Source organism: Oncorhynchus clarkii, unplaced genomic scaffold (assembly GCF_045791955.1).
Source record: "Oncorhynchus clarkii lewisi isolate Uvic-CL-2024 unplaced genomic scaffold, UVic_Ocla_1.0 unplaced_contig_707_pilon_pilon, whole genome shotgun sequence".
Classification (NCBI taxonomy): Eukaryota; Metazoa; Chordata; class Actinopteri; order Salmoniformes; family Salmonidae; genus Oncorhynchus; species Oncorhynchus clarkii.
In genome coordinates this window covers 53,905-70,271 of record NW_027260892.1, presented here as the reverse complement: position 1 = coordinate 70,271, position 16,367 = coordinate 53,905, and the positions used below count along the sequence as shown (strand labels likewise).

The 16,367-nt window shown below is 45.1% G+C and overlaps 1 protein-coding gene across 1 annotated transcript in view; it reads right to left on the bottom strand.

Annotated features, from left to right (window-relative positions):
• Positions 1-1,953: 1,953 nt before the first annotated feature.
• LOC139402140 (rho GTPase-activating protein 17-like) overlaps positions 1,954-16,367 on the bottom strand; it is a 60,477-nt gene continuing 46,063 nt past the window's right edge. The window contains exons 12-20 of the mRNA XM_071146221.1: positions 12,107-12,188; positions 11,726-11,806; positions 11,490-11,603; positions 11,028-11,119; positions 10,758-10,875; positions 9,466-9,783; positions 8,508-8,629; positions 7,752-8,171; positions 1,954-4,021 (exon numbers count right to left, since the gene is read on the bottom strand). Of these exons, the coding sequence (XP_071002322.1) occupies positions 3,870-4,021; positions 7,752-8,171; positions 8,508-8,629; positions 9,466-9,783; positions 10,758-10,875; positions 11,028-11,119; positions 11,490-11,603; positions 11,726-11,806; positions 12,107-12,188 (1,499 nt within the window). The 3' untranslated portion in view covers positions 1,954-3,869. The remainder of the gene's footprint in view (positions 4,022-7,751; positions 8,172-8,507; positions 8,630-9,465; positions 9,784-10,757; positions 10,876-11,027; positions 11,120-11,489; positions 11,604-11,725; positions 11,807-12,106; positions 12,189-16,367) is intronic.

Genomic DNA, 16,367 nt, shown 5'->3' with positions numbered 1-16,367 from the left:
TCAGCCACTCTCAGCCCATCCCACCCCTCAGCCACTCTCAGCCCATCCCACCCCTCAGCCACTCTCAGCCCATCCCACCCCTCAGCCACTCTCAGCTCATCCCACCCCTCAGCCACTCTCAGCCCATCCCACCACTCAGCCACTCTCAGCCCATCCCACCACTCAGCCACTCTCAGCCCATCCCACCCCTCAGCCCATCCCACCACTCAGCCTCTCTCAGCCCATCCCACCCCTCAGCCACTCTCAGCCACTCTCAGCCCATCCCACCCCTCAGCCACTCTCAGCCCATCCCACCACTCAGCCTCTCTCAGCCCATCCCACCACTCAGCCACTCTCAGCCCATCCCACCACTCAGCCACTCTCAGCCCATCCCACCACTCAGCCTCTCTCAGCCCATCCCACCACTCAGCCTCTCTCAGCCCATCCCACCCCTCAGCCACTCTCAGCCCATCCCACCCCTCAGCCACTCTCAGCCACTCTCAGCCCATCCCACCACTCAGCCACTCTCAGCCCATCCCACCACTCAGCCACTCTCAGCCCATCCCACCCCTCAGCCACTCTCAGCCCATCCCAACTATCACCATAGACCACCCTCATTTGGTTTCCATGTGCCATATATTTTATGCTGTGATTTTTTTTCTAATCGTATAGTCTCCACAGATTGTGAGCTAACGATGAAAACCTTTCCTACGAGTATTATATTATTTATTGACTGACTAAGGCTTTCCAAATTACCCAACACTGCTATTTGTAAGGTTCATTTTAAGTGCATGTTGTGATTTTTAACCGTTCCTGAACCTGTGACCAGAAACAAGCTACATAGGGGCAATACCAGAATAAATGATCTATCGATTCTGTCTTTTCGCAACAAAATCTACAGAGTTGAGATTGTTGTATGCCCCATATATATGGTATTCTGTTGGTGGCAAGAATTTTATATAATAATTTAAATTGAAAAACTAAGTGTTGAATCAAGTGTAGTTTTTTGTACCAGTTCATAAACCCTATTCCGTGGAATTGGTACATCGAAAACCTCTATCCATGTTGCACCCTGTATGGCACAGCTGTCAACATTTGTCCTCAGATGAAACTGGTATATTATTCTATTTATGCCAGTTCCTTTCAGCCAATTTGTATCTTTACTATATGGCAGCAATGTATAGTTTTGATTGGCAGTGTTTAAATGGGCATGATGCCTCTCAATATGCTACATTTATTATAGTTCTTACTAAGAGTAGACATTCCATTAGATTAGAATATACAGTATAAATTCGGTATTCAGCTGACATGAATAAACATGGAATATTACTGTTTTAATTCATGTTTTGTTTATTTAGAGTAATAATACCCAAAACAATTTTCCTTTAATATGAACAAACAGTGGAGAATCCATTCACTCATTATCGAAAATCTTTGTTCATTTTCAGGTTGAAAAGACACGGGCAGAAAACAAGCAATGCAAATCACATTCAAAACATGGAATGTAGTGAAAAAAAAGGCAATAATCACAAGCAGAGTGAGAAGCCAGGTTACCCACTAAAGATTGTCAACATAACATCCTAAATTTGAATAGTAATCATAAAATAAAATAAAACCTGGGATGTTGTTCTGTTGCTTGTCCATTTCCTGAGCTAAATTAAATCAAAACGGATATCAAAACAAATCAGTTCTAAAAATACAAATCTGTGGCAGGGAATATCCAATCTCTTTTCTTATATAACTTTTCTTTTAAAGGGGAAATCTGTGGCAGGGAATATCCAATCACTTTTCTTATATAACTTTTCTTTTAAAGGGGAAATCTGTGGCAGGGAATATCCAATCACTTTTCTTATATAACTTTTCTTTTAAAGGGGAAATCTGTGGCAGGGAATATCCAATCACTTTTCTTATATAACTTTTCTTTTAAAGGGGAAATCTGTGGCAGGGAATATCCAATCACTTTTCTTATATAACTTTTCTTTTAAAGGGGAAATCTGTGGCAGGGAATATCCAATCACTTTTCTTATATAACTTTTCTTTTAAAGGGGAAATCTGTGGCAGGGAATATCCAATCACTTTTCTTATATAACTTTTCTTTTAAAGGGGAAATCTGTGGCAGGGAATATCCAATCACTTTTCTTATATAACTTTTCTTTTAAAGGGGAAATCTGTGGCAGGGAATATCCAATCACTTTTCTTATATAACTTTTCTTTTAAAGGGGAAATCTGTGGCAGGGAATATCCAATCACTTTTCTTATATAACTTTTCTTTTAAAGGGGAAATCTGTGGCAGGGAATATCCAATCACTTTTCTTATATAACTTTTCTTTTAAAGGGGAAATCTGTGGCAGGGAATATCCAATCACTTTTCTTATATAACTTTTCTTTTAAAGGGGAAATCTGTGGCAGGGAATATCCAATCACTTTTCTTATATAACTTTTCTTTTAAAGGGGAAATCTGTGGCAGGGAATATCCAATCACTTTTCTTATATAACTTTTCTTTTAAAGGGGAAATCTGTGGCAGGGAATATCCAATCACTTTTCTTATATAACTTTTCTTTTAAAGGGGAAATCTGTGGCAGGGAATATCCAATCACTTTTCTTATATAACTTTTCTTTTAAAGGGGAAATCTGTGGCAGGGAATATCCAATCACTTTTCTTATATAACTTTTCTTTTAAAGGGGAAATCTGTGGCAGGGAATATCCAATCACTTTTCTTATATAACTTTTCTTTTAAAGGGGAAATCTGTGGCAGGGAATATCCAATCACTTTTCTTATATAACTTTTCTTTTAAAGGGGAAATCTGTGATTGGTATACACATTTTTGGCAGGGGTGACTGTTTTGTTTGAATTCAGCTCTGTTGAATAAAACACAGTGCTATAGTATATTGCGGTAAGAAAGGTTAAAAACAACAACAAATGAAACAGGGTGAATATTGGGAGTGGAGAAGACAGTATGAAACGAATGCAGTTAATTAAATTGCACTCCTCATTGATACTTATTTGGTCCTTGGCAACTATTAAAACATTATATTACAAACACAAAGCAGCACACTCACCAAATGTACTTATTCATCAACTGGCATCTTTGGTCCTTGAGAGCTCTCATCAAATCAAGTATGGCAATTTATAGGATTCTTTGGGCTCACCATGTATATTTGCTCATCAATAGCACTTTCTGCATTACATTTGTATTACTTGGCCCATTAAAAACCATTAAAGAAAGTTCTCAAATGGGGCAAAATTGCAGTTTTGTAGACAATCTTAGGTAATGCATTGAGGACATACAAATGAGCAATTTCCATTCAAAGAATCTTCCTACAACCACCATACCATGTACCACAGGGAGGAAAGTTACATCATACCAGTTCTGAGCTTTTAGGTTTACAAGCTTAGCCTCCCACCCAGCCCCAATTCAATGTCAACATTCTACAATGGATCCAAAGATGAAACAGTATATTCAGATTTGCATCAGATGCTTCCAGGTACTGGGTCATAACATTACAGCTTCACCAGCATTGGAGTTCAGTGGTTATATATATATATATATATATATATATTGTCCAGTCCCAGTACAGGCTTGGTTGATTTAATAGAAAGCTACAGTGGCATCTCTAGCTGCAGGCCAACTTCCTATCATGTTTAGCAGAACGAAGGTTCAATGAACATGGGGTGATCCTGTGGTCCAGTTCCAATACTGTTGATGGTTTATGGATGGAAGGGTGTTGGTGTTGAGGGTGTTGGGTGGTGGGTGCCAACAGTGTTGAGTTTGGATTATGGAGTAACTACGGCGACTACGGCGATTGGATGAATGGCTAGCATATTGACCAATTGGGCAGAGGCAGAATGTTTTTTGGTGATGTCAGTTGGAGTGATCCCTCCCGCTTTCACAGACTGGTGCTCTCTGATTGGATCTCAGGGTCCAAGGGTGGGGTTGGATAGGGGGAGGGCTCATGACCAGCAGAGCTCTCCCCTTGTATGTCCACCATAATTTCAGGGATAAGGGCTCGGCCAATCCCCTTCAAGTTCAGGCTGGCATCTACAGAAGACATTTAGATTGACAGGTAAGTGATCAATCAGGCAAAACACAGCCTACTAGGGTTAGGATTAATTCCATTTTAATTCAAGAAATTCAGGGGATACATTTAAATTCCAGTTTAAGAATTGAGAAGTGGTATTTATTAGCCACTTCAGGAGATAAATTTAAATTCCAGTTTAAGAATTGAGAAGTGGTATTTATTAGCCACTTCAGGAGATACATTTAAATCCCAGTTTAAGAACTGAGAAGTGGTATTTATCGTTTTCAATTATGATTTTTCGATTTCAGATCACTTCCCGAATTGATGCAATTGACCTTAACCCTGTAGTACACCACTATCAGTCTGCAGCAAGAAGCCCTACAGAACAGACAGAGGCACACACATCAGTCACCGAACAGACCATATCCACACCTCAAACCTAAGGAAAGCACACAAACTCTGCATACTGGAGAAAAGACACCAAGGATTTGTCATATTGTAAAATAAATATATATATATATAATAAAAAATGAAATAGATTTGACTATGACGGGGAAGTTGAATGCCACGTTCTAGTCACAGTTCGTACATTTTCCCATGTGGGAAATGTGATTTCAATAACAGAGTGACTTGGAGAGTATTGTTGATATGTTACTCTGAAATGCTAGAAGTGCATCACCTGGGTTCTGGAGTGCTTCAAAGAAATGAAGCCAAATCCAGTCATTTAGATGGTCTGGACATGAATTTTCAAATATCCCACAACTCTTTGCTTTTATGCAGATTCATTCTAAAGTTAATGTCCAGGCCTTCTATTACACTGCTCAAAAAAATAACGGGAACAATTAAACAACACAATGTAACTCCAAGTCAATCACACTTCTGTGAAATCAAACTGTCCACTTAGGAAGCAACACTGATTGACAATACATTTCACATGCTGTTGTGCAAATGGAATAGACAACAGGTGGAAATTATAGGCAATTAGCGAGACACCCCCAATAAAGGAGTGGTTCTGCAGGTGGTGACCACAGACCACTTCTCAGTTCCTATGCTTCCTGGCTGATGTTTTGGTCACTTTTGAATGCTAGAGGTGCTTTCACTCTAGTGGTAGCATGAGACAGAGTCTACAACCCACACAAGTGGCTCAGGTAGTGCAGCTCATCCAGGATGGCACATCAATGCGAGCTGTGGCAAGAAGGTTTGCTGTGTCTGTCAGCGTAGTGTCCAGAGCATGGAGGCGCTACCAGGAGACAGGCCAGTACATCAGGAGACGTGGAGGAGGCCGTAGGAGGGCAACAACCCAGCCGCAGGACCGCTACCTCTGCCTTTGTGCAAGGAGGAGCAGGAGGAGCACTGCCAGAGCCCTGCAAAATGACCTCCAGCAGGCCACAAATGTGCATGTGTCTGCTCAAACGGTCAGAAACAGACTCCATGAGGGTGGTATGAGGGCCCGATGTCCACAGGTGGGGGTTGTGCTTACAGCCCAACACCGTGCAGGACGTTTGGCATTTGCCAGAGAACACCAAGATTGGTGTCAGTCATGGTGTGGGGTGTCATTTTTTGGGGGGCCGCACAGCCCTCCATGTGCTCACCAGAGGTAGCCTGACTACCATTAGGTACCGAGATGAGATCCTCAGACCCCTTGTGAGACCATATGCTGGTGCGGTTGGCCCTGGGTTCCTCCTAATGCAAGACAATGCTAGACCTCATGTGGCTGGAGTGTGTCAGCAGTTCCTGCAAGAGGAAGGCATTAATGCTATGGACTGGCCCGCCCGTTCCCCAGACCTGAATCCAATTGAGCACATCTGGGACATCATGTCTCGCTCCATCCACCAACGCCACGTTGCACCACAGACTGTCCAGGAGTTGGCGGATGCTTTAGTCCAGGTCTGGGAGGAGATCCCTCAGGAGACCATCCGCCACCTCATCAGGAGCATGCCCAGGCGTTGTAGGGAGGTCATACAAGCACGTGGAGGCCACACACACTACTGAGCCTCATTTTGACTTGTTTTAAGGACATTACATCAAAGTTGGATCAGCCTGTAGTGTGGTTTTCCACTTTAATTTTGAGTGTGACTCCAAATCCAGACCTCCATGGGTTGATACATTTGATTTCCATTGCTAATTTTTGTGTGATTTTGTTGTCAGCACATTCAACTATGTAAATAAAAAAGTATTTAATAAGAATATTTCATTCATTCAGATCTAGGATGTGTTATTTTAGTGTTCCCTTTATTTTTTTGAGCAGTGTATTTGACTTAGATAAGAAATAGGAAGTAGAGTACCGACTGCACCGTCAGTATCAGACTGGACCATCTCTTGGACTATCCCAGGGGTGTTAAGAGTGGTTAGTTAACAAGGGTAGCTGTAAGTAGCCTTCAACCACAGCCATGGCACAACGGGGTGGGAATCACACGCATGTTATTTACTATTGGCAGGCAGGGTTAATGCATTGGGCTCAACCACACACACACAACACACAGGCAGACATGCACACACATGCAGACAAACACACGAGCACGTACGCACACACACGGAGAGCAAGGGGCTGCAACTCAGAGCGTCAGCCAATCATATCCTTACCATTACCTGCCTCTCAATCTCAGCTCACAGGCAGGGCGGCAGCTCACACATCTGCAATATTCCAATATTTACCCATCATGCATTTTAAATTAAATCACCACAATTACAGTGTATGGTGTGCGTGAGGCAATACTAAAGGCAGTGAGACCAGAATCCAAGTGAACAAACACCTTTCATGGTTACATTTCTCTCTCTGTGAGAGTCCTGATGAAATCACACAATGCTCGATTAGCTAGCATTGTCAGCAGCATATGATTTCATTGGCAGTTGGACAGTTAACTGTGTTAATACAGTGGGAAGACTTCCTGTTGTGTTTGCTTTGTGTCACTGTTTAATATCTAATACATTTGTTCATACACTTTTTATGTAGTGCTTTTTATGTGTAACTATGTCTGAAACAGACTTAGCCAGAGCTTGGAAAAAAAAGATTCTCAAAATGTCCTTCGACTAAAGAAAGAATGCCAGAGACAGTATCGTACACCGAGACAAATTCCTGGCTACATTGCTGTTCAACAAAGTTTTTTTCTGATTTAGATTCTGAGCATATAATGGAACGTTTGGCAAACAAGGAAATTTCCATTAGTTTTGTGTGTGTGTTTGTGTTTGTGTGTGTGTGTGTGTGTGTGTGGAAATAGGGCCAACAATACATCAGTATGTGCTACTGCAATACCGTGTCTGAGTCAGCCAGGGAGCCTCCTGCTCTGCTTGAAACCTTGAGAGTTCCTACCAGGAAAACTGCCACCCCCACCCACACACACCCACACACTCCTCTGTTGAGATTAGTTTCCAGCTCTGAGTATTATGTGAAGCTAATGAAGGAGCTGATTGGTGAATAATAGACTGAAACTCTATCCTTTTTTTAGTCATCCCTCCATCCTTCCTTTCTCTGGCTGCATTTTAGACTGTGTGTCATACCTTCTAGAGACGTCCTTTCTCACCAGAGTATGTTTCCTTCTTTACCACACGATGTATCATATCTCTGATAAGTAATAGAGTCACAGCCCATATCCTATGACTCACACAGCACATATTGAGAGCTGGATGGAGTCCTCTGTTGTATGGTATACTGGCCAACTAGCGTACCCAAGTAGGTTTGTGTCATGACAGTTTAATATCCGTTATAGTCATGAGTAGTTTGGATTGGGAAAGGATGGACTGTAACTTTACCGGTGATGACCTTGGAGGCAGAGCCGCTGGGCCCGTTGCTGTCGTCATTGGTGGGCGGCTGACGGGGCGGGGGAACTGTAGGTCGGGAGCGTGGCTTCGGAGCCGGCCTGGTGGGGCGAGGGAGGGAGCCAGAGTGGAAGGAGGATAGAGGGGGGGAGGGGGTGGCGGTTGGACCATCGTGAGGAGGGGTGCTAGGGGGTGTGGGGGTGTGGGGCGGAGAGGGGTCTGACTCCCCCTGAGACTGAGGGGGCTGTGGGGGCGGGTGGCTGGGGGCGTGGATGGGGGTTTCTTTACCAGAGTGGCGTCGTGGAGCGATGAGGGGGTAGGGGTTATTAGGCGCGGGACTGTGGCCAAGGGTAGAGACATTAGCTACAAAGGGGTTGGCCTGTTTGGGTGGGGCAGGGGCTTGCTTCTTAGTACCTGGGGAAGACCAAATAAAACCATGGCTTTAAACTATGAAATCACACTGATCAAAGCACTGATAAGTACGTGAGTTAAAAAGGTCTGAGCTTTCTGTCTGATTTGATTGATGCTATTGTGGTCCTCTGTAGCTCACTTGGTGCTTGCAACGCCAGGAAAGTTGGTTCGATTCCCGGCACCACCCATGTATGCATGCATGACTCGGTAAGTCGTTGTGGATGAAAGTGTCTGCTAAATGGGATATACTATTTGTAGTACGTTGTGTCAGTCTCTTAAGTGTAAACTACCAGAGGGTGTAGAGAGGTGTGGTTGGGTGGTCAGAGTGTGTTCTTTCACCTCTGCGTCCAATGTGGGGGCTAGGACCCCTGCATCCCGCCTGGGAGTGGGGCGTCCCCACGGTGAGCTGGGAGCCCCCGTTCCTCAGGGGAGCGGGGGTGGTGGTGGGGTCATGGCCAGGGCTGTAGAGATAGAGGACAAACCCACTGTCACCTGTCAGTCTACAAGCCAGGTCTCAATGCAAAGTGATGACATGCAAAAACTGCATCACAGGTCAGGGTTAGTCACTTCCTTGGCAATCATGTATAAAGAACAATTACAGTGACAATTAGCCAGTTACATGAGTCAAATCATAACATGGAAAGATTAAAGACAATTACGTCTCTCAAATCACAGTGTGTTTCCAACTGGCACAAAACAGATGCAAAAACACTACAGGAAACACAGGAAGTTCATTCAAGGAAGGTAATTACAGTTGCACATGCATTGAGGATAACCAGAGCAGGAGTACCAAGCCTGCTTGGGATGATACCAGCATGGTAAACCCTAGGGCTGTGAGTCAAGAGTTTGGGACAATCACAAAGCAAACATTAGACAACTACATGAAATGCCAAAGCAGACAGGTATGCATGCTTGGGGGGAGGGCTGACCAACAGACAGCCACATGAACGGTCCGGACAGACAAATATTTAGAAAGACTGGTAGGAAGGCAGACACTTGAGGGAGCAGGACCAGCACCCTGTCTGGGAAGGGATAGGACAATAGACAAGCACCAATCACAAAGCTGCTTCCTGGATCACTAGGAGAGGCCTTTCAACAAACAGCTAAATCATTGGCTTTGGGACATCGGTTTGATTTACAGCATACTTGGGACAAGCAAACACAAAGGTCAATGACAGAGTGAGTAGCTGTAGGTTGATCAATCAGGATCGACAGCAGGGCGGCGCGTAACCTTCTGGTTTCTGTTTGGCTGATTGGTGACGGGAGGGAAGGGACTCAGTTTCTGCTTCCTCCTTACCTATTCTCCTCAGCGCTGTGCTGGGTAAGAGGCAGAGGCTGCTGCCCTGTGGCCACCTGGACCTCTGGTGCCACACCCTGACCCCCACCCCCACCACCCCCAGCCAGGCCAGGCTGGCCAGCCTCCGTACTCCCACACAGAGTTTGCTCCTGGGTCTGGGGCTCAGCCACAGGCTGGGTCTGGGTGACTCCTCCAGCCTCTGGCGGTGGTAGAGGGGGCTGGAAGGCGGGCGAAGAAGCATGATGGTGCTGTTTTCTATTTAGAGTGGCAGTTCTACGTGGGGTGGGGGTGGGGTCGCCCAGTTTGTTAGGAGCGGGGCTATACAGAGGGGAGAGGGGAGAGAGTGAGGGGTGAAGACACACCGATGACAACATCAGAGAGGTGAGAGACAGAGACAGAGAGAAAGAGGAGAGAGACACACACAGAGACAGAGAGGAGAGACAGAGAGAGACAGAGAGGAGAGACAGACACAGAGACAGATACAGAGAGAAACAGAATGACAGAGACAGACAAAGAGACAGGGACTGACAGAAAGACAGTTAAAAGAGAGACCACTCCAGAGAGAGAGAGAGAGAGAGAGAGAGAAGAATGAGGTATTAACCAAAGGCCTTTACCGAAGCAGAGATCACATGATTCTAGTTCAAGTGAGCTTTGAACTAGTGAACTTTGAGCTCCTTCCATTTCTTACAGCTTGACAACAGAATAGAGTGACAAAACACACAACCAGTAACCTAAAACCTAGGCTTTAATAGAGGTGGCATATAAGGGGTTCAAAGTGTTAAACATTGTTTCCTATTTCAGAATGGTGACACGGCTTGATAAAAGTGTGATTCAATTCAAGACAAGTGAGGGTTAATCCTTATATCTCCTGAAACAATGTGTTAAATTTAAGAACAATTCTTAGGTGAATTAAAGTGTGCTTATTCATCACGTTCACCGCTGGCCTCGGTTTAAAGACACATTTTATTGGTTTGTTTCTACAATCATCTTACATATCGGTAATACTGTAGTGTTAAAACACACACAAACACATTGGAATGGACTTTCACAAACTGGGATTCTGGATTCACAAACTGTCTCCTAGGGTATAGCTTGGATTTTATTAAGAAGGCAGTGGCATTGGCTGTTCCTGCTCCCCAGCGGGCGTTTCCTTGACTGTGATGGACTCGTCAGCCACTACATAGAGGGCTGAGACGGCCGCTGCCCCCCTGGACTCCTGCCTGGTCAGTGTCCGGGCATGGATGCTGAAACCTGGGCTGGGACGGGGGCTGCTACGGGGGTAGGACAGGTACCTGTCTTTGCGGGGAGTGTCACCGTCCACCAGGCTTCCGGGGCGTCGCCTCTCGAAAGGGCCTGGGTCAGGTTCAGGGGTCATGGCCACGAACATGCCCGACACGTTAAAGTCCACGTCTGGTGAGAAGTGAAACACAGAGGTCAGCAAACAAGACAACGGGCATTTCCTGTTCTATGTCGAGTGAGGAGTAACTTAGGAGTAACATAGTCACTTAGATAAAGACTTTCTGTAACACAATCCCTCCCAGGTTCAAGTAGAGGTCTCTTACCATCTGGGAAGAACCAGTCAGCGTGCTGGATGATGGGTTCTATGATGGCCACCACATGGACCGAGGTAGCAGCAGCCATCTCTGCCAGAGTCCTGAGGACAGAGGGGGAGAGACAGACATCAAGATCAATGAAACATCAAGCTAAATTAACTACTGTACAACACTACCAATGCTAATTGTTTATGTCAAATGAAGGGATGGATTTGTAGAAACAAGAAGACAGGGAAGCACAGCTAAGGTACACAATGGTTGTTTTTTGTAGACAGAAGGTACTCTTTGGTAAAAGGGGTAAATGGGTCCTCAAAAAGAAAGGAGGACCAAGACACTTGGAAACAAAGATTTGAAATGTGTTATCTTTGTTTCCATTGAACATGCCATACAAATAAAGGAAGTGTTATGAATGATATGAAGAGTGCCTTGGTCCTTCCTTTTTGATGCATGGGATGGATGTGTATTGCTCACCCCTCAGTCTTGGACCAGAGCAGGTTGGGTCCCAGCACTATGGCGATGTTACTGGGAGTCATCTTATTCACCTCACTGTCCTGGGCCAGCTTGGCTAGGAACTTTACCAGATACCTGCAAACAAAATCCCAATGGGGTATTGAACCATTGACCTTGTGTGCATCTCATAAATAAATCACTTTTGGGAGCATATAATTCCAATGGTGGACGATTATGTTTCCAACATTGACACTCACCTGAAGTTGGCCTTGTGGTTCTTTGGCAAACCGTCACATGCCACCCACAAAGCCTGAAGCCTCCTGTCTGGGTCAGACACACTGTACAACACAACGTTACATACCCAAATAAGATGGTACAATGTTTCCCAGTCTCTATAATAAACACTTGTTGGGTTTGGGTCGTATTCATTAGGGCACACCATAGCAAAACGCTTTGCAACGGAAAACGCTAAAAATGATTTATTATTTGCCAAATCCGCGTTTCGGTTTGTTTTCTTCTGTTTTGTGCCTAGTGAATGGTCTTGAAAAGTGTTTCACTGCAGAGTGTGATGAGTATATTCTCCAGTGTATTTGTGGACAGTGAATCATTGCGTACAGGTGGATATGTAGTATTCTTACTTGGAGGCTTGTGTCCACTCATCATACAGTGAGAAGGTCAAAAGGGGTTCAGGCAGCTCTCTGAGGTAGGACTTCAGGGCTCCTGGACAGAGACAACACAACCACAAATATGGTTCATTATAGTACATGAACTGAATGGGGTTCAGGCAGCTCTCTGAGGTAGGACTTCAGGGCTCCTGGACAGAGACAACACAACCACAAATATGGTTCATTATAGTACATGAACTGAATGGGGTTCAGGCAGCTCTCTGAGGTAGGACTTCAGGGCTCCTGGACAGAGACAACACAACCACAAATATGGTTCATTATAGTACATGAACTGAATGGGGTTCAGGCAGCTCTCTGAGGTAGGACTTCAGGGCTCCTGGACAGAGACAACACAACCACAAATATGGTTCATTATAGTACATGAACTGAATGGGGTTCAGGCAGCTCTCTGAGGTAGGACTTCAGGGCTCCTGGACAGAGACAACACAACCACAAATATGGTTCATTATAGTACATGAACTGAATGGGGTTCAGGCAGCTCTCTGAGGTAGGACTTCAGGGCTCCTGGACAGAGACAACACAACCACAAATATGGTTCATTATAGTACATGAACTGAATGGGGTTCAGGCAGCTCTCTGAGGTAGGACTTCAGGGCTCCTGGACAGAGACAACACAACCACAAATATGGTTCATTATAGTACATGAACTGAATGGGGTTCAGGCAGCTCTCTGAGGTAGGACTTCAGGGCTCCTGGACAGAGACAACACAACCACAAATATGGTTCATTATAGTACATGAACTGAATGGGGTTCAGGCAGCTCTCTGAGGTAGGACTTCAGGGCTCCTGGACAGAGACAACACAACCACAAATATGGTTCATTATAGTACATGAACTGAATGGGGTTCAGGCAGCTCTCTGAGGTAGAACTTCAGGGCTCCTGGACAGAGACAACACAACCACAAATATGGTTCATTATAGTACATGAACTGAATGGGGTTCAGGCAGCTCTCTGAGGTAGGACTTCAGGGCTCCTGGACAGAGACAACACAACCACAAATATGGTTCATTATAGTACATGAACTGAATGGGGTTCAGGCAGCTCTCTGAGGTAGGACTTCAGGGCTCCTGGACAGAGACAACACAACCACAAATATGGTTCATTATAGTACATGAACTGAATGGGGTTCAGGCAGCTCTCTGAGGTAGGACTTCAGGGCTCCTGGACAGAGACAACACAACCACAAATATGGTTCATTATAGTACATGAACTGAATGGGGTTCAGGCAGCTCTCTGAGGTAGGACTTCAGGGCTCCTGGACAGAGACAACACAACCACAAATATGGTTCATTATAGTACATGAACTGAATGGGGTTCAGGCAGCTCTCTGAGGTAGGACTTCAGGGCTCCTGGACAGAGACAACACAACCACAAATATGGTTCATTATAGTACATGAACTGAATGGGGTTCAGGCAGCTCTCTGAGGTAGGACTTCAGGGCTCCTGGACAGAGACAACACAACCACAAATATGGTTCATTATAGTACATGAACTGAATGGGGTTCAGGCAGCTCTCTGAGGTAGGACTTCAGGGCTCCTGGACAGAGACAACACAACCACAAATATGGTTCATTATAGTACATGAACTGAATGGGGTTCAGGCAGCTCTCTGAGGTAGGACTTCAGGGCTCCTGGACAGAGACAACACAACCACAAATATGGTTCATTATAGTACATGAACTGAATGGGGTTCAGGCAGCTCTCTGAGGTAGGACTTCAGGGCTCCTGGACAGAGACAACACAACCACAAATATGGTTCATTATAGTACATGAACTGAATGGGGTTCAGGCAGCTCTCTGAGGTAGGACTTCAGGGCTCCTGGACAGAGACAACACAACCACAAATATGGTTCATTATAGTACATGAACTGAATGGGGTTCAGGCAGCTCTCTGAGGTAGGACTTCAGGGCTCCTGGACAGAGACAACACAACCACAAATATGGTTCATTATAGTACATGAACTGAATGGGGTTCAGGCAGCTCTCTGAGGTAGGACTTCAGGGCTCCTGGACAGAGACAACACAACCACAAATATGGTTCATTATAGTACATGAACTGAATGGGGTTCAGGCAGCTCTCTGAGGCAGGACTTCAGGGCTCCTGGACAGAGACAACACAACCACAAATATGGTTCATTATAGTACATGAACTGAATGGGGTTCAGGCAGCTCTCTGAGGTAGGACTTCAGGGCTCCTGGACAGAGACAACACAACCACAAATATGGTTCATTATAGTACATGAACTGAATGGGGTTCAGGCAGCTCTCTGAGGTAGGACTTCAGGGCTCCTGGACAGAGACAACACAACCACAAATATGGTTCATTATAGTACATGAACTGAATGGGGTTCAGGCAGCTCTCTGAGGTAGGACTTCAGGGCTCCTGGACAGAGACAACACAACCACAAATATGGTTCATTATAGTACATGAACTGAATGGGGTTCAGGCAGCTCTCTGAGGTAGGACTTCAGGGCTCCTGGACAGAGACAACACAACCACAAATATGGTTCATTATAGTACATGAACTGAATGGGGTTCAGGCAGCTCTCTGAGGTAGGACTTCAGGGCTCCTGGACAGAGACAACACAACCACAAATATGGTTCATTATAGTACATGAACTGAATGGGGTTCAGGCAGCTCTCTGAGGTAGGACTTCAGGGCTCCTGGACAGAGACAACACAACCACAAATATGGTTCATTATAGTACATGAACTGAATGGGGTTCAGGCAGCTCTCTGAGGTAGGACTTCAGGGCTCCTGGACAGAGACAACACAACCACAAATATGGTTCATTATAGTACATGAACTGAATGGGGTTCAGGCAGCTCTCTGAGGTAGGACTTCAGGGCTCCTAGACAGAGACAACACAACCACAAATATGGTTCATTATAGTACATGAACTGAATGGGGTTCAGGCAGCTCTCTGAGGTAGGACTTCAGGGCTCCTGGACAGAGACAACACAACCACAAATATGGTTCATTATAGTACATGAACTGAATGGGGTTCAGGCAGCTCTCTGAGGTAGGACTTCAGGGCTCCTGGACAGAGACAACACAACCACAAATATGGTTCATTATAGTACATGAACTGAATGGGGTTCAGGCAGCTCTCTGAGGTAGGACTTCAGGGCTCCTGGACAGAGACAACACAACCACAAATATGGTTCATTATAGTACATGAACTGAATGGGGTTCAGGCAGCTCTCTGAGGTAGGACTTCAGGGCTCCTGGACAGAGACAACACAACCACAAATATGGTTCATTATAGTACATGAACTGAATGGGGTTCAGGCAGCTCTCTGAGGTAGGACTTCAGGGCTCCTGGACAGAGACAACACAACCACAAATATGGTTCATTATAGTACATGAACTGAATGGGGTTCAGGCAGCTCTCTGAGGTAGGACTTCAGGGCTCCTGGACAGAGACAACACAACCACAAATATGGTTCATTATAGTACATGAACTGAATGGGGTTCAGGCAGCTCTCTGAGGTAGGACTTCAGGGCTCCTGGACAGAGACAACACAACCACAAATATGGTTCATTATAGTACATGAACTGAATGGGGTTCAGGCAGCTCTCTGAGGTAGGACTTCAGGGCTCCTCGACAGAGACAACACAACCACAAATATGGTTCATTATAGTACATGAACTGAATGGGGTTCAGGCAGCTCTCTGAGGTAGGACTTCAGGGCTCCTGGACAGAGACAACACAACCACAAATATGGTTCATTATAGTACATGAACTGAATGGGGTTCAGGCAGCTCTCTGAGGTAGGACTTCAGGGCTCCTAGACAGAGACAACACAACCACAAATATGGTTCATTATAGTACATGAACTGAATGGGGTTCAGGCAGCTCTCTGAGGTAGAACTTCAGGGCTCCTAGACAGAGACAACACAACCACAAATATGGTTCATTATAGTACATGAACTGAATGGGGTTCAGGCAGCTCTCTGAGGTAGGACTTCAGGGCTCCTGGACAGAGACAACACAACCACAAATATGGTTCATTATAGTACATGAACTGAATGGGGTTCAGGCAGCTCTCTGAGGTAGGACTTCAGGGCTCCTGGACAGAGACAACACAACCACAAATATGGTTCATTATAGTACATGAACTGAATGGGGTTCAGGCAGCTCTCTGAGGTAGGACTTCAGGGCTCCTGGACAGAGACAACACAACCACAAATATGGTTCATTATAGTA